The sequence below is a fragment of the Panthera onca genome, chromosome C1 (genome assembly GCF_046562875.1).
Source record: "Panthera onca isolate mPanOnc1 chromosome C1, mPanOnc1 haplotype 2, whole genome shotgun sequence".
Lineage (NCBI taxonomy): Eukaryota > Metazoa > Chordata > Mammalia > Carnivora > Felidae > Panthera > Panthera onca.
Window position 1 is genome coordinate 212,684,373 of NC_138346.1, and position 27,454 is coordinate 212,711,826.

Below are 27,454 nucleotides of genomic sequence, written 5' to 3' on the forward strand. Positions count from 1 at the left end.
GAGGGTTTCCAACTAGGTTTTATTTTAGTTCCAATGTTATCGGCAACGATACAGGAGCAGTTCAGGCAAATATACCACCTTAAATACATCGGAGGAAAAACTCACTGTGTCAAGCACGTCTCACACTCCAGCAAATGAACGTAAAGACAGGGAACAAAGTTAGCAGCATGAAATTAAAGTGCTTTTTGCCACACTTCGGTCAGAGTCTTTCCCTCAGTGGGATAAATTTAATTTTACTCATTGTGTAAGAAACTCAAAATTCCATTCACCGCCCAGGGGCTACATTCAAAAAAATTCATGTTTAGTTATTCGAAATAAAAAAAAATGATTCCCCCCAAAAAGCACAAAGTTCATTGGAATCTGTGACACTGATTTCTCCTGACACGCTGTGAAGTGACCACCATCTAGGCCTGGCAAAAAGCTCAGAACATCCTCCTGCCATGTGACCGTCGAGGCAACACCCACCACTTTGCCCCACACGCCGTCCGCTGAAGGTCTGAAAGGCAAGCAGGCACCTGGAGAAGAGGCCACCTGCGTGGCCACCCACCAGTGAGCAGAGGCCACCAACTCATTTCCCGGAAGCTGGAGGGCGGGGGGGCGGGGGGATTCAGGAGGACAGGCCCCACCTCTGTGCCAGAGCCCCACCTCTTTCTGGGAGAGAGAGCTTTCTGGTTTCTAGGAAGTTCTCCGACCTGAGCTGCAGAGGCTGCTTGCCCCAGTTAACGCTCTGGGGACAGGAACCTGCCCCTCTTCAACCAGTAACGATCCCAAACTCAACAGGAAACATTTCTCAAAGTCCACACGAGGTTGATGAGGGGAAGAGGCTCTGGGGGTCAGGGAGGGCGGCTGCTGGGTTTCCCACGCTGTCTCTCGGCCAACTGCAGCCTCAGCGGCACAGGAGACTTAGTCAGGAGGACTGACTGGTGGCCAAGGGCAGCCTGGGCCAAGGCGGGGGGTGGGAACACCTCTTAAGGGGCATAACGGGGATGCGATCAAGCTAACCGTGCGAGCTCTCGGAGCCTGTGAGCCCCTCACAGGGCAAGGTCAAACAGCCCTGTTCTCCGTGGACTCCACATTCTCCAACCATCCCGGACGGGGCGCCCCCCTCCCTCCGCCATCTTGCCTTCTGCTACATCCTCTAACGCTCTGGACCAACCCATCTATGACCAATAATAAAACCAGGCTACACAGGCTAAAGACTGAACACAGAACAAGGGACACAGTGAAGAGAAGGGAGGCCAAGCCCCTCCTCAACGCGGTACCAGCTACCTGCTCTCTCCACACGCCCCTCCCCTCGGCCACCGACCCCACCCCGGCTTCTGCAACATCTTTCCCGCCCCCTCATGGCACAAGGCCCCCCCCTCGGCCTCCAACCCAATCTCTGCCTCCAAGACGTGTGGGAACCGCTCTGCCGATGCAGCGAAGCTCAGAAGCTGAAAAACCAAACTGACGCTCAGGCAGCAGCCCTTCCGGAAATGCGTTCCAGTGCGATCAGGGAAGAAATCCCACCCTCCCTCGGGCGACCCTTCTTTGCGAGCGTGGAGCGTGGAGTGGAGCGGACGTGTGGTCGGGGGTTAGTGTCGCTGGAGGACGGGGTCTGCCTGACGCCCTGGGAGGCGCCGACCGGGAGTCCCGCGGGGCCGGCGGATCCCGAGACCTTGTCAAGCACTCAAAAGAATCTCAGTCAAGTGCACCCGACAAAGCAAAGACTCGACTCCTCGGTACCATGCGGTCCACGGTCATGATCAAAAAAAAAAGTCTCCTTTAGGGGTACGAGCCTGAAGATCTTCCTGCAACGGCAGGCAAAGGGGGGGGGGAAACTAGCGTTTCAGGGGCTCAAAATGGTATGAGACGGGGGTGCTTTCGCTCTCAGGGTGGCAGCACCGGACGGGAGCTGCCCGGGGCCCCGGTGGGGGCCACACAGCACGGGCCCTCCCCAGGCGGGCTGCGGCGCCAGGCTGCCCACTATCTGCTGGGCTGCAGGTACTGGTGCGTGAACATGTTGAGCTCGCTGTCCAACCAGCCGGCTTTGTTCCTGCGGAGAAAGGGTTCATTTGTAGCGCTCACAGCTGCCGACAGGTGACACCGAGTGCTGTTCTAAGGACACTGGACTCATAGCCTCATTTACTCCTCTGATAACCCCCACTTTGCAGGTGAGAGAAAGAGACCCAGAGAACTTATGACATAACTTCCCACAATCACGATTAATCAGCCGTGGAGCCAAAAGTAAGGCCTGTCTGACATTCAAGCCCTATGTCCGCTTCACCTGACCACAGGCAGGCCCCTGAACTGTCCGGAAGTCAGTTTTCCTGTCTGTCGGTGGGGGGTCGGGTTGCTGGATATGCGGCCCATACGGGCTCACCCCGTCCTTGTTGGCTATGAGCAGCAGAGGCATCAGCGACCACCCCCCCGCCCCCACCGCCAAGGGGTCCTTGAAACTGACTCGCCCAGGGCAGTGGGCGGGGAGGGCACATCAGCCCGGGAAAGTCCACCGTTTGCCCAGGGGTTGGCACTGACGTCAGGGGCGGGAGCAGGAAGCGCAGGGTCCCCGGGTGCTGATGTTATCTCAGGCTGAGCGGGCTGAGGACCTTTGTGGAGCGCTTTCTGGTTCAGCTCTGTGGCTCTGTCATGAAATCTCGCTCCATTTTACAGACGAAAACAATGAGACTTAAGAAAGCTCGGTGATCCGCCCAAACACGAGTGCCTGGGCCAGAACCCAGGCCTCTGGCTCCTTAGATTGACCCCCCCCCAGCAAAGCTTGGACAGAAGCTCCGACTTTCCACAGGGACCCCGCACGGACCTGGGTGCCAGTGGGGGCTCTGCCCGTCACCAGCTGCCTGACCAGCTTTCCGACGGGTAAAAATGCCGACGTGGCCCCTTCCCTGCGCCCAGAGAAATGGAGTAAAGCATGTGGCGGGTCCAGCCCAGAGACCCCGGTGCACAGTAGACAGAGAAAGACCACGAACGTGCGGAGTGTCCCGGGGTGCGGGAGCCACGCACACCTGGATCCTCTCCTCCCGGCCTCGCCACTGCCTGTGGGACCCCAGACAAGTTACTTAACTCCTGGAGGCTGCAATTTCCCCTTTTAGAAAACGGAGAGAGGGGACACGACCCTGCAGGGACACGGACGGGTGAGCGGCACGGCGCCCGTCAAGTGCCTGAGGTGCTGCTGAAGGAGAAGGTGCCCGTGAGCGGTCCCTTCACGGCTCCCTTCCGCCCGGCTCCTCCTCCGCCAAGGCCCCGACGGAGGGCGTCCGCAGGGCAGTAACTCTACATCCTGTCGAACGTCCAGCGCTGGCACCGTATCTGGCACCCAGCAGATGCAAACAGCTCACGCGGAGTGAAGTTCACGTCCACGCAAGACACAGACAAGCAGCCAAACACGGCTGCGCCCGGGCCGCACACCGGAGCCCACCGCCTCCGGCCTCCCAGGGCGACCTCACCTGAGCAGCTTTGCTTTGCTCTGAAGTGAATCGAGAACCTCGATTTTCTTGTTCATGGCGGCGATGTCCTGCTCCAGGTTCTCCCGGGTGACGTCAACTTGCTGGCACAGGTGGGCAAAGGTCCCAGACAGTTCCCTGAGTGGGAGAGAGTCGGGATCAACGGGGCCACGTGGCTGGTTTGCAGAACACGGGCACTGGCTAGATCCACCTGGTGCCCATCGGTCAGCCGCTGGCAGCTCTGCCCTGCCCCACGCCGGTGTGGCAGAATCTTCTCCACCCGCTGCCCAGACCAAGGACGCCACACACGCTCAGCGTCACCACAGTGAGAGACCCAGGAGCACCCTGCCTGGGGCACAGCAGGCGGGGATTCAGATCCCAGCTCTGGCGCTAATCACCAAGTGGCAGGGGAAAAGGGACCGCCCCTCAAGCCTCGGTTTCCCCATCTGGAAAAAGGAGACTCCCGCACAAACAATGTCTACTTCAAAGGGTTCACAGAGAAAATGAAAAATTAGGTGCGAGCAAGGGGCCCACCACGCAGCAGCGTGAGGAAGGCAGGCCGGCACTCCTCCCGCCCCGACTAGCCAGGCAAGCAGCCTGGCCCCCTCCTGCCCAAAGCCGTGCCAGGAAGACAGGGCCGGGTCTTAGAATTTCAAAGCTCTGCCTACAGACCTTGAAAAAACACTACAAGTGACGTCCCTCGTCCGCCCGCATCTCCCTCCCTTGGGGGAACAGAGGCCTAACTGGACCCGGCCCTGGGCGTAGGGTGTCCCCGGAAACAGCTTTCTCCCCATCCCTGGTCTCAGAGCCGACACTGCACGGCTGAAGGCCAGTGTCAGATGATGCTTGGGATCCAGCGGTTTCCGGGGCAGGTCCGAGGGAAGCCAGCGGGAAGTTCTGAAGCAAAGGAGCCGGCCCCGGCCCCGCGGTGGACTCACTGCTGGACTTGGTGGCTGCAGTTGGAGCCGGTGTAGCTGATGATGAGTTGTAACTTCTCGCTGGCATATTCTACGAACTGACGCTTGAAGGCCCTCTCCTTGGCCCTGGTGGTCCAGGTCAGACGCTCGTAGACATACAGGAGGCCATAGAGCCCGAAGGACAGGGCAATGAGCCGCCAGCCCACCGCCTTCCACACCTGCAGAGGCACAGCGATCGGCCGATGTGGACCCTCTGCCGCCCCCCTGCCTCTCCCAAGGGCCCCAAAGAGCCTTTGTGTCTCTCCTCAGAACGCCTCCTTCCACACCTCTTTGATCCCACGGAGGCCAGAAGGGCAGGAACCTAATTCAGAAACAGGGTAACTTAGCGTTGGTCACGCGAGAAGACTTGTGCTAGGAGGTGGGGGTAGGGGAGTGGCGGTTAGGGGAGTGTGGGGGGTAGGGGAGCGTTGGGAGTAGGGGAGGAGGCACTAGCACCAGAAGCATGGAACCAGACACGCAGAATCCCTAAGGACAAAAGCAGGTGCTCTAAAGTGACATTCCATCCTGAGGACACTGACGAGTAGAATTCCTCACGTCTTTCCTCAGAGGGTGGCTTCTGTTGCTCTGGTCCGTGACACTTTAGTTCGAGGCAGCGCGGTCACAAAAAGCACGGGACACGGAGCCAGAAATCAAGGCTTCAGTGCCACCTGCCGTCCCGGTTGAAACCCACGCCAAGTTCTTTACACACGTTCCTCCCAAAAGAGGCCTGATGGTCTCTCCAGGTCTCAGGGTTGTTTGGGTAAAATGGGCTATCTGACAGGGTCCCATGACCACCGAGTACCGGCGCCTCAGCTAACGACCCTCTGCCAGGTCACCGTCTGAAAAAAGCCACACGGCACGCCAAGTCTGTGGAGACGGAGAGCAAGGGGCCTCAGCTGTGTCCACCCCAGTCTTCCGAGCTGAGAGCACAATCCCCAGCAGTTTTGTCCCTGTCACATCTGCCACCACTCTACGGCTCGAACGACCACAGCAGAGAGAGCGAGCCTACATCCCCAGCAAACTCAGGGTGAAAGTGTCCTGGCCGCAGTGTGTCGTGCGTCAGGACGTGGGGAGGACCCCAGTCACCAAGAAGGCAGCCTGCGATCTCAGGCTTTGGAGTGGAAAGGAAAGGGCAAGAAAACCAGGGGACAGACACACAAGGGTTCAAGGCCCAGCCTGGTCTCTCTGTCTTAAACCCTTGCCAGTTTCGCTCTGGGCTTCCTCACCTCCTGGCCACGCCCACCTGTCTGGACTCCAGCTTTGTCACCTTCTCGGGTCCCTTCCCCGAAGCCTGTCACGTAATAGAGGCCTTCAGGTCAGAGTTCCAATCCTAACTGTCTTTGGCGAGCCACCCAGACTTTCCTCCTCTGTCACACGGGAGCGGTGCCGTCTGAACGTCGCGTCAGCTGACACTTCAAGAAGTCAATGACTAACACGCCGAAGCTCAGGCTGAGGCCGCACGGCTCCCGAGGCCAGAGACCACCATGAGAAGCCGCCGGTGGGCGTGAAAACGCCGCTGTGTGGACTCGGGGACCCTGACCAGCACCGTGCCCCTCGGGCCCCATCCGCCTGTCCTCCAGCCCCCACCCTTCCCGGGCAGGGCTGCCCACTGACCACGCCTCCGACAACGAGAATGCCCATGGAGGTCCTGGACGTCAGGGAGGCCAGGCCGGTGACCATGGAAACCATGAGCTCTTCCTGGGTGAGGGAGCCCTGCGGCAGCGGGGGCATGCTGGGGTTGGCTGGCGTCAGGGGGATGGGGCGCTGCACCTGAAAAGACACGACAGGAGGGGTAAGAAGAATGTGGCAGGTCTCTGGTTCAACAGAGTCCTCAGTGACCCTCAGGACCAGGGGTCCTGGGACAGGGACACAGAGCGGCTCTTCGGTTTCCAAAAAGGCAAAAAGAAAATTAAGCTTTGCGTGCAGCAAGGAAGGACTGAAGCTTCGTAACAGACCTGCCAGCCCCAAGGTGAGCACTGTGGGGACCCCACAAAATGCGAGCAGTGGCAGCCCCCAATGCCTCGGTACAATTCCCCCGAAGGGGGGGTGTGCACCAGGCTCAGTACACACGTGAGTTCGACAGGTAGAGACACGAGTGGTCTTAAAAATCTAAATTTTAAGGGCGCCTGGGTGGCTCAGTCAGTTAAGCGGCCGACTTCGGCTCAGGTCATGATCTCACAGCACATGGGTTCAAGCCCCACGTCGGGCCCTGTGCCGACAGCTCAGAGCCTGGAGCCTGCTTCGGATCCTGTGTCTCCCTCTCTCTCTGCCCCTCCCCTGCTTCTGCGCATGCGTGCTCTCTCTCTCAAAAATAAACATTTTTTTAAAAATCTAAATTCTAAAACGGTGGTATGTGGATAGACTTAAATCATCTATATTCACAAGTCACACACTTCATTTGATATACGTTAGAAAAAAAACTCAGCTAACGTTTTTGATTCCGCAGATGTCGGTGCTTAAGTCAAGGCTACGTGATTTGTGGCAAAAACCCGGACCGTGGTGTGGTAGCACACGTGCCGCGGCTGAAACCGCAGGGAACCCCCTGAGAATGGCTCCTAGGTCTGGAGACAGGTGCAGACTGACCTCTGGCGACACCCAAGGGTGCGGGACACTGCTTGCCTGGTCACTGTAGCCCATCAAGGCCCGGCGGCTGTTCTTGGGGCCCAGGAACCTATTCACCAGCATGGTCCACCCGAGTGAAAAATGGAACTCGATGTCCTCCTGGAAGTCAGCACACAGCTTGTCACAGTTCAGGTCGTAGCTGAGGGAGAAGCACTGCCGAGGGACCAGCATGTCTATCTGACTCCGCACAGACGCAGGAAGGAGGGGTTTCAAACCATCTGTCGGGAACACAAACGAGGGGAAAGCGCATCGGCTCGGCCCTGTGCCACAGCGGGGTCCAGCCTCGAAAGGGAGGCCGTGCCAGCCTCCGCCGAGGACGCGGACCGCTCTGCAGGAATGGCCTGTGGCGCCACAAGGGCCCCTCCCAAGAGGCAGGCCAGCTGGCCCCAGGGGTGTGTGGACCGAGGCTCCAACACCTGCTGACGTTTATGCCTCGGGTGAATTTAAGGACGGGCCAAACTCTCAGCCTGTGACAGTCCCGTGTGGTAACTCAAGCCGGCTCCCCGAGTCTGTGTGTGGAACACAGGCTCCACACACGCCAGGAACCTGAGGATACCGGACAGACTCATCGGCAAGAGTGACAGACAAGGAGAGGCCATTATTTCTGTGGACTGGCCTCCAAAGCTGACCGCTGGGCAACCCAAAGCCCCAGTCTCAAGTCCCCACCGACCTATCATGTCCTGCTGCATGGTTTGCAGAGAGCTGGTGATGGCTGTGGAGCAGCGGTCGGACATATTCCGGCCCAGTCCTTCCTCTATATGGCGGTGCAGTTCCTGCAACAGGGAGGCAGAGGTTCAGAGAGGCAACGCCCCCGTCAGGAGTTCGTTCTGGGGACCCAGGGGACAAGGAAGCCCCAGGCTGGTCAGCCCGCACCCAGCAGGTGACCGCGGAACGCGGAGTGGAGCCTGGGTCCTATCTCCCTGGCTGAGGGACCCTGACGCAGACCAGCAGGGGCCGAATCACTGTCACGTGGCAATTCCACCCAGCGGCCCAAGGGATTAAAGTGAGTCCCCGTGCAGAACACCTGCTGCTTAACGACTCACGTTCTTGTAGACCTTGAGGACCACTGGGGAAGGGTGGAAATCCATCTGGTATTCGTCCACCAGCACGGAGAGGCGCCTGATCTCCTCCGCCATCGCAGTGGACACCTGCGGGAGAGGGGCGCGTACCGTGAAGCATGGAGGGCGGGTGAGCCTGGTTCCCTCCTGCAGCACCAGGGGAGCCTAACGAGTCCTCGCAGACCGCATGAGCTTCCCCACAAGCCAGCGGTCTTCTCAGCTCCCCTACGGCAGGAAAGCTTTTGAGGGAGAAGGGATGTCCGAATGGCGGGCAAATGCTCCTCGGAGATGTGGAGGGGAGGCAGGCCCAGAGCACAGGGACTTGCCCAGGGTCACACGAGGGACCGGGGAGCCCAGGGGAGGCTATGCGCCCGCTCCAGTCAGGGCCACAACTTCCTTCTGGAAGGCTGAGAAACCGCTAGCACCCTGGACACTCCTAGGCAGTCCAGGTCGCCCAGAGTGCTTCCTCCACGATCCTCACCTGCCTCTCCACCTCCTCCGTGATCTGTTTAATCCGCAGCTTATAGTCCTGCGCCAGGAGCTCCAGCTGCTTGTCAATAAACCTCAGCCGCTCTTGCCGTTCCTCCCGCATCTCCAGGCAGTAGACCCTGAGAGAAAGCGCGCGGGGCTCAGGAGCGGGTCCCCACCCGACCAAGCGGAGGAGCGAGGGGACGCCAGGAAGGCTGCACATGCCCCAGCTGGGGCCCCAGCAATGTCAGACGGTGCCCAGAAGCATGCTCTCCCCGTTCCCGAGCACCAGCCCTGTGCCCTTAGGTCTGCCAGCTGGGAAGAGGTGGTGGGGGACCAAGGAGGATGCTTGGGGAGGCGGGGAGGGGGGCGTTTAGAACAGATTCTGCTCATTAATCCGGGAAAAAAAAAGCTCAGCCTCACTAGTCATCGGGGAAATGAAATTAAAAAGAGGTACTACTCTACGCAGGCAGGAACCTGGCAAAAATCACCAAGTCTGAAGTGCCGGTAAGGCTCGGGGAATGCACAGTCCCAGCACGCACCGCGGGGGAACTGGGGACGTGTTCAGACGTTTCAGAGGGCGTCAGAGGAAAACGCTAAAACTGAAAATGCACACACCCTAGGACGAAACAGTTCTGCCTCCAGGAGTTAAGCTCCTAGACATACTCTTACAAATGTGCACAAGGGGCCACTTGAACCGGTGTCCTCTGCAACAGGGTTTGCAACAGAAAAGAATTAAATCTAAAAACTAATCCATTGGCTGGGGCACCTGGGTAGCTCGATCAGTTAAGCGTTCGACTCTTGGTTTCAGCTCAGGTCACGTTCCCAGAGTCGTGAGATCGAGCCCCATGTCTGGCTCTGTGCTGACAGCGCAGAGCCTGCTTGGGATTCTCTCTCTGCCCCTCCCCTGCTTGCACAGGTGTGCGTGCATATGCTCTCTCTCTCTCGCTCTCTCTCAAATAAATACCAAAAAATAAACAAAACTAAAAATCAACCCATGGGAAAATGAGGTATATTGTCAACGGGATGCTCTATCTCAGTTAATAGAAACACCAACTCTGTGTTACCAGCTCTGTGTTACCTGAAAGGGATAGGGAACAAAACCAAAGCCAAGTGGACAGAAACACAAGGTGCCCTGACACATTCAGTACGACACCCTGTCCACATGCCTGAGGCACATCCACAGCAGGATTATGTATTCTTCAGGATTTATGCAAAAGTACTTTCTAAATGGATGATGGGGCTACACACCAAATTCATGGCTGTCATTGCCTCTGAGGAGTGGGCAGGGTGACAGTGGGGGAGGGGCTGAAGACTCAAAGGGTATTTGATGTTTTTTGTTTTATTTCAACTTTAGGATAATATAAAGCAAACACTAAAGAAAGCAAGATGTTTTTACGTTATTCTCTGTATTTTCCCATATCTTAATTTCTATTAAAAACAAAACAAAACAACAACAACAAAAAACGGGGCACCTGGGTGGCTCAGTCGGTTAAGCATCTGACTTCAGCTCAGGTCATGATCTCACGGTTCGTGAGTTCGAGCCCTCCATCGGGCTCTGTGCTGACAACTCAGAGCCTGGATCCTGCTTTGGATCTGTGTCTCCCTCTCTCTCTGTCCCTTCCCTGCTCAAGCTCACTCTCTCTCAAAAATAAACAAACATTAAAAAAAAAAAAAGTTATTTTTAAAAAACTGTGCCCTGGGAGCACCTGGCTGTCTTAGTGCAGTGGAGCATGTGCCCTTGTTCCTGGGGACTGAGCTCAAGCTCCACGATGGGTGTAGAGATTACTTATAATAAAATAAAATCTTTAAAAAAACCAAATCCACGTCTCCTGCCTCTAGCTCTGAGAAACGCTGCCATGCTCAGTGTGGTGTCGGCTGAGGCCTCCAACATCGGGCTTGTGGGGCAACACTTCTAAGAACCACCACACAGACCACGTGGGATGACCAGATACCCACCCAATGGCCGTCCTCGCCAGGCTGCTCCCTGGGGATCTCACTAGTCCCGGTGGCACCGCAGAGACTCAGCTCTGCCGGCAAGTCCCCAGGCTGGGGTGAGTGATCCCTTCCCAGCCCTGCCCTCTGCGGGCACGCGGTGTCGGGTTCTTACCGCTGCTCCTGTGCCGCAACGTGCAGGGAGTCCATGATGAGACGCACCGCTTCCGCGATCTGCTTGGCCCGGACCGTGTGCTGCTCGAACTTGGTCTTCACCGCAGACTGGGAGATGCACTCCTGGAACAGACAAGAGGTGCTGAGGAAGGCGGAGGCCACTGGGGTCCACCAGCCCCAGGCGAGGCTCTGGCGTTCACTGCCAGGGTCATGGCTGGCGGGGGCCGGGGAGGCACAGAATAATCAAACGCTGGAATCAAAGGGCTCACCTCAAATCTCCTTTCAAAGTTCTGAAACTCAAACATCCTCACTTGAAAGCCTTCTGCAAGAGCGCCCCCTAGGAGAATTACACCATATTAGTCCGGAAACAACAGCAGAAGGAAATGGTAACATCGTCCAAAGCCAGCCGACGGGGCACTTGGCTTAAACACTGGCCGAGAAGCAAAGAGCTTCTCCCTCAAGGCTCTTCATCAGAGCCATCTTTACGGGCTGAGCACAAGCCAGATGTCTCAACCATCAGGGAAAAGGAAGTCTGTTCCATCGTACCTCCTTCAGGCATGCCCTGGGCCTTCTGGATCCTGGCGTTGAGCACCTCCTTGGCAGACACAAAGAAGATGCGGTCTCCAGCCTGGCCTCGGTCCACCACGCCCAGCTCATCCACCAGGAAGCTGGTACAACGTTCCATGTGCTGCCGCCGCACCTGAAGCCCAAGCAGATGGGCGGGTGTGACCAGGTGGGGTGCCAGCGGCCCCTCCCAATGGAGCCCACAGCCCCGAACTGCCTCTCTTCTAAAGAAGAGGTAAGGTAGTCACATGGTTCAGTATTCCACAGGTACAAACACACACCTCCCACACACATGAGGAATCATCTCCCACTATCGCTGTTCTCTAGCCACCAAGTTCCCCAGAACCCACGTCATGGAGGTTTCTTGGGGCACAGGCTGCCACAAATATTTTATGCACATACAAGCAGAAATGCCTAGACCTGCCCCAAACTACCTCTTGTTAAAACCCACACGGCATCTCACTTTGGTGCCCACAAGGAAAGGAACCCGGAGCCAAGAAACCTAAACTTGGGCTTCACCCTGCCAAGCCGAGTCCTCCCAGGGCCTCGTTTATAAGATCAGTGGACGCCACCGGGAAATCCCTTCTAGCTCTGAAATCCTCAGGTTCTAGTGGCAGGTGCTTTCCTCAAGTCGGCAGATTTCCTCCTTCCAAGAACTCTGTTACACGCATCTCATAGACAAGGAGCTTCCCCATCACTGTCCAGCGTCAGCCTGCGGGCCGCGCGCCTCATCGTCCCATGTTACCAGTCTGTTACTCCTTTTCCTTTCCTCTCGTGCAAAAAGGTAAAGAACTAGAGGATTTGCCAGTAAGAATCAATTATTCTTTGCTCCTCCCTGAAGCTTCTTTCCTGGACGTCTTCTGAAAGCTGAGCCTGTTCTATGACGAGTAACCCTTTAGGAACTGAAGTGAGCACTGGCCTCAAACAAGGGTGTGGTTGATGCGGTGGGGACGCTTTTCAGGCCTGGATGACAGCCTTTGGAAGAGTAGAGGGAGCAGGGGAAGTGAGCAGAAGTGAAGGGAGTGTTCCTAAAGCCCTCAGAAGACACCACAGTGACCCCAGGGAACGCCTGGGAAACCTCTAGTGAAGAAGTCAGTCACGGGCCCAATGTGGCCGGAGAGCCTGCGGGGAGGCTCTGGGTGGACACGGTCCCAAAGTGACGACTAAAGAGCTACTCACCTCTTCCATGTACTCAGGCTCCGAGGCGGACGCGTCCCAGCGGTTGTTCAGGATGAAGATGTTCGGGCGGGACAGGCGCTCACTCACCTTGTGGAAGAACTGCTTCTCCTGACGGGGGACAAAGACCTCAGTACAGGAGGGGCTGTGCTGGCCAAGGTCGTCAGCCACACGCACCCCCCTGCCCGCTCAGCTGGGGTCCAGGGGTGTGGGAAAAGGTGGAGGGGTTACCGTCTGCATCAGGGTGGACTCTGAGTTGGCCACCAACACAAACACGTCGGCGTCCAAGCAAAACTTGTCAATCCAGCTGTCCAGCTCTGTGGTGACGTCGATGCCAGGGCTAGAGGTGACGGGGTAAAGCATCATGAGGCACACAGACCTTGGGCCCTAGTCTTCCTGCTCTGCACAGACTTGAGGCAGCCAGGCAAAGGAGGAGGAAGTTACAGGTGTGAGAGAAATCGGGCCCGGCCTTTACTGGAGGGATAATTACTTTTCATTTCATATCCTTCCTGATAGTCTGAAAATATGTTTTGTGTTTTGTTCCACCCGTGTATCACTTTTATTAAAACAACGGTTTGGGGCGCCTGGGTGGCTCGGTCGGTTAGGCATCTGACTCTTGATCTCGGCTCAGGTCATGATCTCGTGGTTCAGGAGTTTGAGCCCCTCGTTGGCAGCATGGAGCTTGCTTGGGATTCTCCCCCCCCCCCCCCCCCCGCTCTCTCTCTTTCTCTCTCCCCCTCAAAATAAACACTGAAAGAAAATAAAATTAAAACATTAAAAATAATGACTTGTGGGGCAACTGGGTGGCTCAGTCTGTTAAGTGTCCGACTTTGGCTCAAGTCATGATCTCACAGCTGGTGAGTTCGAGCCCCACATTGGGCTCTGTGCCGACAGCTCAGAGCCTGGAGCCTGCTTCGGATTCGGTGTCTCCCTCTCTCTCTGCCCCTCCCCCGCTTGTACTCTGTCTCTCCCTCTCAAAAACAAACATTAAAAAAAATGTTTTTTAATAATGGTTTGTAATTTCGCTTTGCAGATACGCAATTAAGGTGAAATTTTATATTTCTGTGAGTCCAATAAGCACTACGGTACCGTACTTCTCAAGACAGTTATGACCTGCCCCAAAGTGTTCCTTCGAGAGAAATAAAATACCACACGGACCCCAACACCACAAGCTCCCGACCCTAATACACGCACCAACCTCGGGTTACAGCTGAGAACCTCCTCAACTTTTGGGCCTCCCTCCCATCTGTCTTTATGGATCGTCACTGGGACATTTCCAGGGCACTGATGCCAACGGCTACAGCAGCCAGACCCGGGGAAATCCAGGAGGCGGGAGGATTTGGCGGAGCCAGTAGGAAAGGCCGCACGAGAAGCAGAGCGCCAAACAGGCCCCAGGGGACCCTGGCTGGAGGGTGCAGAAGAAGGAACCCGGAGAGGCCCGGCGTGGACCTCCTACGGAGGCACCTTCCCTCTTACCTGTCCATCAGCACGAGGTCATCCTTCAGAAGTGGGCACTTGGAGTTGGGCCACATCACACTCACCAGGCTGCCAGCATGGAGCTGCTCGTCCTGGTGAAGGGCATGGGCCAGCTGGTTCACAGTCTGACGGGGGAGGAGGAAAAGAATGAAAGAAAGAAAGACCGGAGCTGAGGAAGACTCGCTGGCCGCCAGCCTGCCCGTGCCGCCCGGCACGCGGGGCTCAGTGGCCCAGTGCTGCGGCCTGGTCTGCTTCCCCTCCTCCTTTCATTTCACACGGAAAAGCCAAGGGCCAGGCCGAGCCAATGAGAAACAACTACTCTTCACTCCTTTCAAAGGCTGCTTTCTTGGCTGTTGTCCTAAAGCTGCAGTTATTCTGCACTGATGAGTTCTCCACGCACCGAAAAGAGCTTCTGGCCCCAAACGAGAATGCCAGCGGCTCTCAGAAAAATAAAAACGGACCAGCCACGGGCTATTGACTGAGAACCACGGGACAGGTGCAGGAGTCGCCCTGTAGCAACAGCCCAGAAAACGAGGCACACGCACTCTTCTGAGCAAGGAGAAGAGCCACCGGCCTGCTTGGCAACACAGGAACTGGAGCCTCCTGACGCTCTTCAGACCCGCCCGGAAGCTCTCAAACCTGCCCAAGCTCAGCTCTGACAGGCCTTCCCATTTCCCACCGCACGGGCACCACCCTCTCCTTAGAGGTGCTGACTGCCCGGTCACAGTGGACGTCCCAGTTGGTCTACGCCCAGACTCGACCCGCCAGCACCCCCCCCCCCCCCCCCACCGGCACGGTCCCCGCCACGGCACCCTCACCTTGACGCTCCTCTTCTCCTCCGAGCCCTCTGTGAGGAGGAAGGCCTCGTGACCGTCTGTGCCCTCTACCCGCAGGAAGCAGTTGGTGGTGTGGCCGATCCCCGAGGGCAGAACTTTGTCCCAGAGCATGGCATTGATCACGGTGCTCTTCCCGTTGCTCGTCCTGCGAGGACAACCGGCCGTCAGGGAGGCCACCCGTACCTGCCTTGCAGGCTTCCACACGGAAGCTGCCGGCCTGGGAGCCCGAGTCTCTGCAGTGGCACCAGGACCCAGACAGGGGGAGCGAGCACTCTGTGTTTATGCAAACGGATGGACAAACACCTCTGGCCTGTGCCCATGATGTGCTCCCAGGTCATCACTGCAAACCTACCCGCAGGGGCCACCCTAATCTTGGTAACTAGCGTGGTAATCTTTAACAGGGGTGCTAAGTGCATGCGATTGATTTACTAACCCTCCCTCTGTTACCTATTAATCCCACATTCCTCTCTAGAAGGAGAAGAGAGACTCCTCACGTGTCACAGGAGTCAGATCTCTTGCACAATCCTTGAGCACTGAAAGCTGCAAACAGGAGCCACTAAATCTGTACAGAATCGAAATGTTAAAGGCCCCTGCACCCCCTCACTGATGAACGACCCTCGTCCCTTTAAAACCCTCACTGGGGCGCCTGGGTGGCTCAGTCAGTTGAGCGTCTGACTTTGGCTCAGGTATCTCACAGTCCGTGAGTTCGAGCCCTGCATCGGGCTCTGTGCTGACAGCTCGGAGCCCGGAGCCTGCTTCGGACTCTGTGTCTCCCCCTCTCTCTGCCTCTCCCCTGCTCATGCTCTGTCTGCATCTCAACAATAAATAAAAACATTAAAAAAAAAAAAATTTAAAACCCTCATGGCGACACAGAAACTGAGGAGCTGGCTATTGGGTAACAGTCCATCTTCCTCCCACGTGGCCAGCCTCCTAAATCAAGCGCATATTCCTTTCCTATCAATACTCATCTTTTCTAAGCTTACTTACATATTTTGAGAGAGAGAGAGAGAGAGGCAGAGAGAAAGGGAGAGAATCCCAAGCAGGCTCCACTCTGACAGCGCAGAGTCCAACGCGGGGCTCAAACCCCTGAACACCTAAGCCGAAATCAAGAGTCAGACGCTTCACCAACTGAGTCACCCAGGTACCCCTCAATACTCATGTCTCGAGTACTGGTCATTCGAGGGATGGGGAGCCGAACTTGGGATTCGGTAACCAAGTCACAGGCCATTAGGGGCAAGACTCAAGGCAGAGTGCCTATTCCTCCGGCCACTGCTGTGTGTATAGCATCCAACCTGTCCAGGTGTCTTTGTTCCCTTTATTAGATTCTAATCTTTTTAAAGATTAGACATAAGAAATACATTTGGTTTTTGTCCCTTTACTGGCACAGTGCTTCTAAAATCCTTGGTATTTTAGCAACGGGAGTGTCTTTTGTCATTCACGGGAGCCCCTTTTGAGCACACCTGTCTATGCTAATGAGGGGACGGAGGTTGGGGCCCCTACTCTCAAAATGGACTGGTCACCAGAAAGACCAAGCGATTAGAGGGTTAGGACTTTCAGCCCCACCCACCTACTTCAGGAAAGAGGAAGGGCCTGTGGATTAAACTCCATAAAAATCTTGAACAATGAGGTCTGATGAGCTTCCGGGTTGACGAAGACATCCATAAGCCTGGAGGGTAGCGCTTCTGGCCCTCACCCTGTGCCCCTCTTCACCTGCTGGTTCTTCTGTATCCTTTACACCAAAACAGTAAGTGTGAGTCACTGTTTCCCCAGCTCTGTGAGCAGCTCCAGCTAATTAGCCAAACTTGAGGAGGAGTCATGGGAACCTCCATGTCACTGCCAGTGACTGCCAGTCACTCCAAAGCACAGATTTCCGAATGGCATCTGAAACGAGGCCCGTCTTGGGGGACTGGGCCTTTAACCTGCAGGATCTAATGCTCCCTCCGGGTAGACAGTGTCAGAGCTGGGTTCAGTCTGCAGGACGTGCAGGGTCTGCTGAGAACTGGAGAACCTCTAGTGTCCACTAGACCTCAAAGTGTAACAAGGAGATGTGATGGCTAAAACTGTAAAACTCTTGGAAGAAAACAGAAGAAAAGCCTCACGACATCGGATTTAGCAATTCCTTGGACAGGACAGCAAAAGTCTAGACAACAGAAGTAGGAATAAACTTAATTGGGCTGTATCCAAATGAAACACTTCTGGGCATCAAAGCACACAGCCAACCGAGTGAAAAGGCAACGCACAGAATGGGAGGACACATCTACAATCATGTATCCAGTAAGGGGTTAATATGCAGGCTATATACAGAACTCTCACACCTCACAAAAACCCCACAAACAACCCCATCTAAAAATGGACAGTGGACCGGCACAGACATTTCTCCAAAGAAGATACACAAATGGCCGAGAAGCACATTAGAAGATGCTAGGCATCACTAATTAATAGAGAAATGCAAATCAAAACCACGATGAGATTCCACCTCACACCCATGAGGAGGAGCCCCGTGCACTCCCGGGGGGGTTGGAAACCGGTGCGGTCGCTAAGGACAACAACACGGTGGTTCCTCAAAAAATTAAAAATGAAACTACCATACGATCTAGGAATTCTATTTCTGGGCATGTACGCAGAGCACTGGAAGGTCTCGAACAGATATCTGTACACCCACGTTCATACAGCATTCTTCACAACAGCCAAGAAGTAAAAACAACCTAAGTGTTCGTTCTGGATGAACGGATAAACAAGATACGGTCTATACACACGGTGGCATGTTATTCAGCCTGAAAAAGGAAGGCCATCCCGAAGCGCACAACAGAGGGGACCTGGGGACATTATGCTAAGTGGAAGAGGTCAGTCACAAAGGGACAGACACCGTACGATTCCACTTATTGGCGGTTCCTCGAAGAGTCAAATCCATAGAGACAGAAAGCAAAGCAGTGGCTGCCAGAGGTTGGGGCAGGGGTGGGGGTTCCGGGAGGACAAAAGCGAGTGTTTCATGGGGATAGAGTTTCAGTTTCTCAAGATGAAGAAGTTCTCGAGATGGACAGTGGTGATGACTGCACAACAGCGTGAACATAGTAAATACTACCAGACTGTAGACTTAAGAGCAATCGTGACAATGGGTTTTACGTCATGTGTATTTTGCCACCATTAAAAACTTAAACAGGAGGAAGAGGTACTCAGACTGCGAGGCTGCACAAGCGTCCCCCTCCCCCCCGGGCAGGAAGAAGGTGTGACAGCTTCACAGACTCACCGGCCAAAAAAAGCCACTTTCATGTGCCGCCGGGCCAACACCTCACTGATGCCCCTCACTTTGGACAGGTAGCCTTTGACGTCCACGACCTGTTCTTCTGTCGTAACGGGGTCCAGTTCCGCATTCCTGTAGGTGTCTGGAGGTGGAGACGGAACATGGGTCACCACTCTGTCCGCGGGGGACAGAGGCCCTGGCCGCAGCTCCCCGCCACTGCCCGCTGAAGGGCAACCTCCCTGCTGGGGGCCGCAGCGCAGACACCCGGGCTCCAGAGCAAGGAAGTACTGCTGTGCCACCTCTTCCCAGCTGTGCGACCTCAGGCGACGGAGCCCAGTCTTAGACCCCCGACTCTCACAACAAAGAGCAGTGCCCACCTCTTGCGACTGCCGCAAGGATGAATGAACGGTGTCCATTTGAGCACTAGAATGTTCCCTGCCGTCACTTCCAGGCGTTTTACTTTCCAAACGGTGTTCCCTACACACCAGGCACTGCTCTGATCACCTTTCAAACACAGTCTCACCCCATCCTCGTCATTTACCTGCCCCACACTCGGAGCCAGGACGGGACCCTGTGCACCTTCATGAGGCCCTTCCTGACCGGCCTCCTGACTACTGCTCCAGCAGGGCCTCCTGCCAGCCCCATCCTGCACGGCCCGTCCCCACCCTCGCCATGCTGCCTCCGGTTACTCTGGGCTTTGCTCGGTGCACACCCCCCCCCCCCCCCCCCCCCCCGCCGATGCACAGAGGCGCTGCCTTGGGGGGCTCTGGCTCACTCCCACTTAGCCTCGTCTAGCATGGACCGCACAGCCCCCGGAAGCCTTCCCTGACTCCCCCAACCCGAGTGAGAGCCCCCTGTTTGTGCTCCCAAAGCACCCTGTACTTCAGCGCTCACCTCACCATGGTGTGACCGTCTAGTTCAAGTGCATCATCTCCCACACGAAAGCCAAACCGTGCAGTCCCCGCACTCAGCAGGTGCACCACAATTGCTAAGCCAGTGGGGACTGGGATCACTGCACTGCTTTTTCCCAGTGGCTCTGACAGGCAGATAGGCAACGGATGACAGAAGCAAATGAGCAAGGTCCGGCCCCACCCCATCTGGTCTTGTACCAGGAAGGCGTGTCAGCTGGCGGAGGACACGGGCGCCTGGTCCCTCGGCACACGCTCGCGGCAACGGACTAAATGTTTATGCCCCCACGACGTGATGGGTCATGAGGGTGCAGTCCTCGTGACTAAGATTAGTGCCGTTATCAGAGACCCGGAGAGCTAGCTAACTCCTGCCGTGTGCTTACCTGGGATGTTACACAGGAAACGACAGCAATCCAGGAAGCTGGCCCTCACTAGACACCCAATCTGCTAGAGTCCGGACTCTGAACTTCCAGCCTCCAGAACCGTGACAAGTGAGCTCCTGTTGTTTATAAGCTACCCAGCGTGTGATATTTCTGCTACGGCAACCCGAGACGACGAGGGTACTGGTGACCACAGGCGGCATTCAGAGACCACCGGGTGAGTCTCCCCTGCATGATGCCACGAGGGGAAGTGACCAAACCGCCAAGGCCTCCCAGGTCCCCTGGTCACCGCAGTCTCAGACCCATCACCCCTCCTCCTTCATAGGGGCACATGGGCGTGGCTTCTGCAACGCTCCTGAAAGGAGCTGGGCTCTCGAGCGAGTGGCCACATTTAAAAGAAACAGCCAGAAGACTGACCAGGCGGCCACCATCCCCGCCCCTAGCCAGGGCAGGCCCAAACACATACCCAGAGCACTCCAGCTCTTTCCCCTGCGGCCCACCAACAGGACAGGCCTCCTAGTCTCACAAGAACAAGAACCAAAGCAGCCATTCCTAATGCCAGCGCACAGACCCCTTCATTAAGCACGTGTTCGTCCACGGCACCATCAAAGTGAGTGAGTCAGAGCATCACAGACGGTCAGCCGGAGCTCTGGAAGGAGTGACCTGGTCTGCCCCATCTCTGCGTGCACAGAGCCAGGTGCACCCGAGTTACTGCCAAACAAACGGGTCGTGAACTGGAATAACTTCAGCTACCAGTCTTCTAACTGTAAAACTCGGATTTTCACGTTAACAAGTATGTGGGGACCACCTTCTCTTGCATCAAGCACCACGCCAGGGGCAGGGCAGAGAGTCCGTTCTCAGTCTTGGTTTGCTCAGGCTGTTCCAATGAAACCGCACAGACTAGGCGGGTCATACACAACAGACACGTACTGTTCCCAGTTCTGAACTGGAAGGCTCAGATCAGGACGCTGGCCCGGTTAGGGGAGGGCCCTCTCCCAGGTCACAGGTTTCTCACTGTATCCTCACGTGGCAGAAGGGGGCCAGGGAGCTTGGTGGGGTCTCTCATAAGGGCACTAATCTCCTTCATGAATGCTCCCCCATCGTGACCTAATCACCTCCCAAAGGTCCCACCTGTGAACCCCATCACATTGGGTCTTAGGGTTCCAACATGAGAGTGTGGGGGAATGCAAACATTCAGACCACAGTACTGGAAACATTCCCTCTCTCTAAAGGGAGCCTTAAGAAGGAGCCTGTCACATAAACCAACCCGAAGCCAAGCCACGCTAGTGGAAAGCAGACGGTGAAGCGTGTCCCTGGGGCGTTTCCACTGAACATGGAGAGCTCTGCGAACTAGAATTTAAAAACCCCTGGTCTCGCTTGAGCGCCTCTTTCACAAACAAGGAAACCAAGGGCAGATGAGACTCAGCTACTGGGTCTGGATGGACAATCCCAGACACAGGAGCTAATGTATACCTTCTAGAGAGGGAGCCTCAGAAAACCAGAGGCTGGGGATGGCAATCGACTGAGCGGGCCCTGGGAACCTGTCCTCCTCTGCTGATAGAGCAGGCACCAGGGGCTGGGCTCAAATTAGTAACTAGTGGAAAAGGTGCCAGTGACGCAAGTTTCCTTTCCACAGCCCCGCTGACTAAAAATATCAGAGAAAGAACACCCTGGTCAGGGACAACCAATACCCGCACAGTCAGGCTGAGGAAAACACCTGGGCTTAGGAGTCAGAGATACCTGGTAGAGCCCTGCTGTGTCACTTACAAGAGATCGAGCAAATCTCAAAACCTCCATCTGCTTGTCTTCTACATGGGACTGAGATTCACCCACCCCTCACGATTAAATGATACAGAATACACAGAATTCTTACATGACAGGTCTCTAGTTTTCCTGGTCCGATCTCCCTGGAGCCCAATTCCACATGATTCCCAAAGCACAACACTGCTGAAAGTGACAACCTACCTGGGGAAGAGCTCCCCAGGAGCAAGGCTCTACCTCCCCTCCCCTCTATCCTCCCACCTACATATGGAAACTGACAGGTGTGGGCCCGGCTGAGCAGGCCGCCTGTCTCACCTTCAAGGAAGGTGGCGCTCTCTTGGATGTAGGCTCCCAGTTGCTCAAAAATGCCATTGATCTTCTTCTTGGCAGTGACAAAGTGCTTGAGTGGGGAAGCATTCACCTCAGCCATGTGTCTCTTGTCCTTCTTGACTGTAACAATGGAGTTGCACCGAGAGAAAAGCAGGGACATCGCGCTGCAAGAAAAGACAACGTGAGTGAACCCATGAATGCCCAGTTTAGACGTTCTGCTAGGGCTGTGGCGGGGTGCCATGGGGGGCCTGGGGCTAGCCCTGGGGGCCATCAAGAACACGGGACCTCCAGGACTAGATCCAGGATGGTAAGGTAAGACTGGCGTCCTCAAGAGTAGGAAGGGACCGCCGAGGACGTGTGGGCACCCAGACAGCTGGAGCCAGGGCTCTGGGTTTAGGCCTTGCGCTGGCTGATCCCCGCCTGTGGAAGAGCAGCAGACCCAGCCTTGATTCCCAGGGAATCAGGCCGGGATCACGAGGGGACACATGAGAAGCCCTCCTCTCGGTCTCAGGCAGAAAAGTGTGACAGAAACCTACTTCTTTCCTACATATCACCCACCTAAGAAAAAGCACGGATGACTGAAAGCAGTGAAAACAAAGTGATGCTCAAAGTCAGTGACCCCCGCCACCCTCCCCTGGCCACTCTGCTATCCAGGTCACGACGGCCATAATCCTGAATGGGTTTTTTGTTTGTATTGGTGGTGGTTGGGGGTGGACAAGGAAGGGTGGTACTCAAGCGAGAGGTCTGCATCCACTCTTTACTTAAAAACACTTATTGGTCTCTTTCACTGCAAGCGTGTGCACTGTAGAAAATGCGGGAACTGAAGGGAAAATCCATAACCCCCCTCCTGTGATAACACTATTAATACCTGTCTATCAGCAGTCTGTTTTGGGGTAGATAGCTCTCTTGCCCTCGATCGTTACAACCTGTATTTTCCAAATAGCAGTAACATACTAGGGGCCGTGAGGCTGAGTTCCAAAGCCTTAGAAATTTTTGCTCAAAGTCAAAAGCGGCAGATAGAGCAGAGAAGGTGGCATCCAGATGTGGCTGGAGATCTCTGGTCCCATAAGTGCACTGCCCCTGAGTTCCCATCATGCACAGAGCTATTTCCCCAGCAGGGCCCTCAGATCCTGGATGTCAAAGGACAAAGGCCCCTCCAACCCCACACAGCTGCGTGTGCCTGGTTCTGCGTCTCCAACACCCAGCAAATTCTCCCTCCCAGGCCACCCTAATCATAGCAACATGGGCTCTCCATGGGAGCCAGCACTCAGCACTCGCTGCATCTGGGAAATGAGAAAGCTCATGAGGGAACATACACCAGAAACTTCCCAAGCGTGCCAAAAGGTACTGAACAAGTTACTGAGAAGCAGAAAGAACATCCAGAGAAAGCGCACAGTGACTGAAAACTGGTTCTTAGGATCTAATCATCCCAAAGAGTGGGCAGACAGACAGACTCACAGGGAAATATCAACCCACATGTTTTGCATAACTTACAAATTACTTTGTTAATGATTTCTAGGGAGATAAGAAAGACAAGTAACTGTCCATTTCTACCTTCCTCCTCCTTAAATCGCTACAGCTGTGCACTTTTCTTAGACTGGGGGTCAAGGCGTCAAGGAATTTTGAGGCAACAGAACCCTGAGAAGGGGAATTGGGAAGAAAGCACCCCTGCCTCCTCCAGAGCAGAAGAGGCACTGGGATCAGGCTTCACGTGGCCCAGCAGGTTAAGACTCTAGGAGAACAGGGGATGAGTGCAAAAAGAGAAAAGCATCAAAAGGAAACGGAAAGGGATCTGGATGGAGCGTGACACGGCTGTAGGGGACAGAACCAGAGCTGGGTTCAAACCGTACTCTTTCTGGGCCACGTAAACTTGAGCAAGTTATTTAACCTCAGAGCCTTGAATCCTTCATGTCCAGGACAAGCGTGATGCCACACAGATGGAGAAGGCTCAGGCTGACACAGGACAAACTTAAAGGTGATTTTATGGGGGCACCTGGGTGGCTCAGTTGGTTGGGCGTCTGACTTCGGCTCAGGTCATGATCTCGCGGTCCGTGAGTTCGAGCCCCGCATCGGGCTCTGGGCTGAGAGCTCAGAGCCTGGAGCCTGTTTCGGATTCTGTGTCTCCCTCTCTCTCTGCCCCTCCCCTGCTCATGCTCTGTCTCTGTCTCAAAAATAAATAAATGTTAAAAAAATAAAAATAAAATTAAAAAAAAAAGGTGATTTTATGTGTTATGAAGTAACAACAATGATAAACTCCACCAGCAAGATCAGGCAACTCTCCCCTCCAACACCCAGCCTTCAGGGAAGGGCAGAGATGACTCCACCAACACATCCTCGGCTCCCCCACCGTCACGGGGAACCCAGTGAACAGGTCTGCTCAGGGCTGAGGAACAGCAGGGCCCACCCCCAGAAGTGACTTGCTTGCAGGCAGAAAGCTCCCTGAGATCAGTGGGGCTCTTAGAAGCATGTGCTTTCAAGTTCTGGTCATTGTTTGCCAGCCCAAAGGATCCGAAACCAAAAGTGCTAGTGTTCGCTAAGTGCAAGATTCAAAGGCCCGCACGCTAGGAAAAGCTTAGCGGTTCAAGGTTACGAGACAGACGTGCTCGGGAGTTGCCAGGCCAGGACCTGACCTGCTCTCACCATCCCCCAGCCGGCAGCCGCATGCCCCAGCCCTCTCAGGGATCCTCCCTCCAACCCATCCAAACTGCCTGATTTCTCTGGCTCAGTTAACCCCCAAGCTGAGGTTCCCTGTTTGTGTTGTACGTGCTGCTTCCGGCCTGGGATCCTCTTTTCTTTCTCATCCATTTGGCACACTCTTACTGTCCTTCTAGACCCAACCGTAGCGTCACCCCTCCGTGAAGCCTTCCCTGACGTCTCCAAGGAGGACACGCAACCTTATGGTTTTTAAATCCCCGTCTCCTCGTCTAGTCTGTGACCTTCCAGAAAGATCGCCGGACACAGAGTCGTGACCTGTTTCCAGGTCTACTTTCCTCCTCCACAACTGTGAGAGACACGGATGAGTTAGCGAATGCCCCTTCACGAGAGTGCCTTCTTCCCCTTCCATCCCTAGAATACACACATCTACTTTTTTTTCTTAAAAAGCAGCTTCGGGCTAAGCATCTGTTTCTTAGTGTTTGGAGCTCACGGAATCAAGAGAGTTGACCAAACCTTTCAGATCCCAGGATCTGATCCTTCAAAGAGCAAGCTGGACATACATATGTGCACAAATGGACCCAAGTTATGGAACACACACAAACAAGCCAAGATGGGGGGGGGGAGGGGAAGGCCCACTATCTCAGGGCTTCGCCTGCTGGCTGCCTACCCTTACAGAGTGGTAGGAAGCAGCTGGGATCCTGTTCCTCCTCTGGAAAGCCCTGATAGTCCCTACTTCACCACAGAGCTCACTGCAGGCATGCAGGTCCAGTCCCCTGGGCACAGCTAGGTTAGAGTGGCTCTGATACCAGCTACACATTAAGTGGCATGCTTCAAGCTGGGGTGACAGGCGCAAAGTGCTCTTCAAGTCAGGGTTTCAGATAGTTCAGGACAGCATTTCCCAAAGTGCGGGCACTACAGAAATGTAGTGCACCCAATGCTCCATGTAAAAAGGGATCCACAGTAGAAAAAATTTCTAAAACACTATATGCCACGGTCATCCTCCATCAGAGCACATGACCAAAGCAAAGACTCTGGAAAAAGGCCTTTTCTAAAAACACTAGCTGAATTGTATTTAACGCAGCATTTCACAAACGTATCTAAACAAGATGTTCTGCTACGTAACGGTTTTTAAAATCCTGAGGAACATCCTTCAGGGAAAGCCTCATTCATCCTGGTCGTCTTCCTCTCCAACCCCAAAAAAGTGCTAGGGGCACAGTATTAACAGATAGTAACCTAAGACCAGAACCAAACCCAATTCCAAACTGAAAAAAAGCTTTGCCTCAACCCAGGCTATTTATTAGTTGAGGAGTATTAGATGCCTCGCACGTGAAAACAGCAGTAAAGAATTCACCGCATGGTGTGTTTGGATCCCAAGCACAGTCCCTAAATCCACACCACCTCCTTACCCAGTTTTATGCACAGCAACTCCTAGCAGGGAAAATAAAATAGGTCCACGGATCGTCTGCTGGCACAACTGGAACAGAGAAGAAGCTGAGAAATTGAAACAAAAGAGTATACAGGGTAAAAGGGGCAGAGTAGACTCTCAGAAGAGCTGTGATAAGGAGCCAGTCTCTGCTGAGCAGAGACAGGGAGGGAGGAGCCAGCAGAGCAGAGAACAAGGGAGACAGAGACTAATTCTTCGGGGAGCCCAAAGATTCCAGCCACCTTCTGAACTGTCAACCTTTAAATAGGCTCTCTCCGCCAACAGTGAAAACCATGGAAGCAGAAAGGACATACATACAGTTTTTTTCAGCACAGACTGGAAAACTCCAGCTCTGGGCAAAGATGACCCCATCCATGACACTTGCCACTGGACAGCCAGCAGAACATACCCCTTTCCACTCAACCCAGATCCAGGGTGCCAGACGTCCCAGCTACCACTTACTTTTTGGATGGTAAGAGACCTTCACAGGCTGGGCATCATGGGCATGGCTGGAGTCAAAAGGACGAAAAGAATCTGAATTCTCCTCTGTCCTGTCTCAGGTTGAGGTTGGCTATTGATTGTGTTGACTCCACCAATTCCAACTTATTGGGGGAAAAAAAGGGACATGTCAACAAGCAGAAAAAAAAAAAAAGGGCGCAAAACACGTTTAACCAGGTTTAAAGCCAAACAAACTCATCCCTGAGGGAAGCTTAGTCATTGCCCCATACTCGGATGGTATGTGAGGAAGTGCCCTGGGGGAAAACACAACACACAGGTGTGGGGACAATCGCGGGGACACACAAACATGTGCTGGTGAGAAGCAGGAGCCCTGGTAAAGACAGGTCCGTGTCCAGAGAGGTGAGAGGAGAGGAGGTAACAGACCAGGACAAGGACTGGTCTTGAGGATTGTGGAACTGAGGACTAGAGATGAGTGGGTGGGGGTGGAGGAGAAGTAGAAGTGGAACTTATTGAAAGACCGTGTGTGCTACATGCTGTAAAATATATCTTACTTAATTTTTAATTCTATGGGGCAAACAGAGGCTTGGGATACTTAAAAGATTTATAGACTGCTAATAAGTGGCCAAGCTAGGAACTGAGATACCACCTCCCTTTGATTCCAAAGCACACTTGTTTTTAACTTCGTGGATCTGCCTCACTCCACCCTTCCGGGTGGGAAGGGTGATAATCAGAGGCCTCTCTGGGAGGAAGAAAAGAGAGACGATGGAGAAATTGAAGAAACAGGGCAACGAAAGATTACAATAGAGGATGGGCAGTTTAGGCTTCACGCATCCAAACAGTAAATTATTCCGCATCGTCTGTGTGCCTGTGTGCATGCTAGGCGCTGAAGTTAGGGATGGGTAAATCAGTACCTGCCCTCAAGGGGCTTACCTTCAGGTGAGAAGTCAAACAAGAAAATAGGTGACTGCACCTGAGCGCAGAAAGTGCCCAAAGTGGGAGAGGGCAGGGCGCCACAGTGGTCAACGTGGGCACTTATCTTGTGCTGAGTAAATGCTGGCAAATATAGAAGACTGGATACGAAAGGAAGAAAGGGCTGGGGTGGAATGGGGCCGCGAAGGTGGGAAGGCTGGGGGAGACGAGGAACCTCAAGGAACCCCACCCCCAGTCCAGACACCCACGTCCCGCCCCCTCCTCTCAGGGCCGCGGAGGGCCCCGCAGCGAGGCCGGGGCGTGGAGACGCCCGCCTGCCCGGATCCCGAGTTCCCGGGGCTCCAGCGTCCCACCGGTCCCCGCCGGGCTGCTCAGGACTCGCCGGGCTGGGCTGGGCGGGTCCCCACCCCTCCGGCGCGCTCGCCCTCTCACCTTCACCTTCCCGGCCTCGCGGCGGCCATCATGCCCCTAACGTCACCAGATGGCGCCACCCCGGAGAGAGGCGGGAGGAGGAGGGAGGTCGCGCACGTCACTAGCCGCCGCACGTTTGCCGCCCTGGCCCTGATCAATCGGTGGACTCCGAGCTCAGGCGGTTAGACCCTATCACTCCTTACGGGTCAAGGGGTCTGCCGGCTGAGAGCCCCGAGAGGCGGCTCAGCGGG

At 55.0% G+C, this 27,454-nt stretch overlaps 1 protein-coding gene across 5 annotated transcripts; it reads right to left on the minus strand.

The window, feature by feature from the left end:
* On the minus strand, positions 1-27,454 carry MFN2 (mitofusin 2). Of its 5 annotated transcripts, none has more exons than XM_060625260.3 (20): positions 27,225-27,454; positions 25,866-26,005; positions 25,387-25,454; positions 21,311-21,489; positions 17,953-18,088; positions 14,688-14,850; positions 13,870-13,994; positions 12,625-12,733; positions 12,397-12,504; positions 11,200-11,353; positions 10,923-10,990; positions 10,655-10,776; positions 8,558-8,684; positions 8,062-8,166; positions 7,689-7,791; positions 6,980-7,236; positions 6,011-6,166; positions 4,379-4,575; positions 3,444-3,578; positions 1-2,035 (listed from the first exon to the last, which is right to left on the minus strand). In XM_060625260.3, the coding sequence occupies exons 4-20, from the start codon at positions 21,483-21,485 to the stop codon at positions 1,966-1,968; spliced, it is 2,310 nt and encodes a 769-aa protein (XP_060481243.1). In that variant the 5' UTR covers positions 21,486-21,489; positions 25,387-25,454; positions 25,866-26,005; positions 27,225-27,454; the 3' UTR covers positions 1-1,965. The 5 variants fall into 5 exon arrangements, with proteins under 5 accessions (XP_060481243.1, XP_060481242.1, XP_060481241.1 ...); XM_060625259.3 differs by having other exon boundaries at positions 25,387-25,471; XM_060625258.3 differs by lacking the exon at positions 25,387-25,454 and having other exon boundaries at positions 27,225-27,453.

What these genes read in the sequence shown, in the direction of transcription:
- MFN2 (XM_060625260.3), bottom strand. Translation starts at nt 21,485, where the DNA reads ATGTCCCTGCTTTTCTCTCGGTGCAACTCCATTGTTACAGTCAAGAAG. An exon ending in GTTGCGGCACAGGAGCAGCG is followed by an intron (nt 8,685 to 10,654) that starts GTAAGAACCCGA and finishes GCTTTCTCTCAG; the next exon opens with GGTCTACTGCCTGGAGATGC. An exon ending in TCCTCAAGGTCTACAAGAAC is followed by an intron (nt 7,792 to 8,061) that starts GTGAGTCGTTAA and finishes TCCCTGTTGCAG; the next exon opens with GAACTGCACCGCCATATAGA.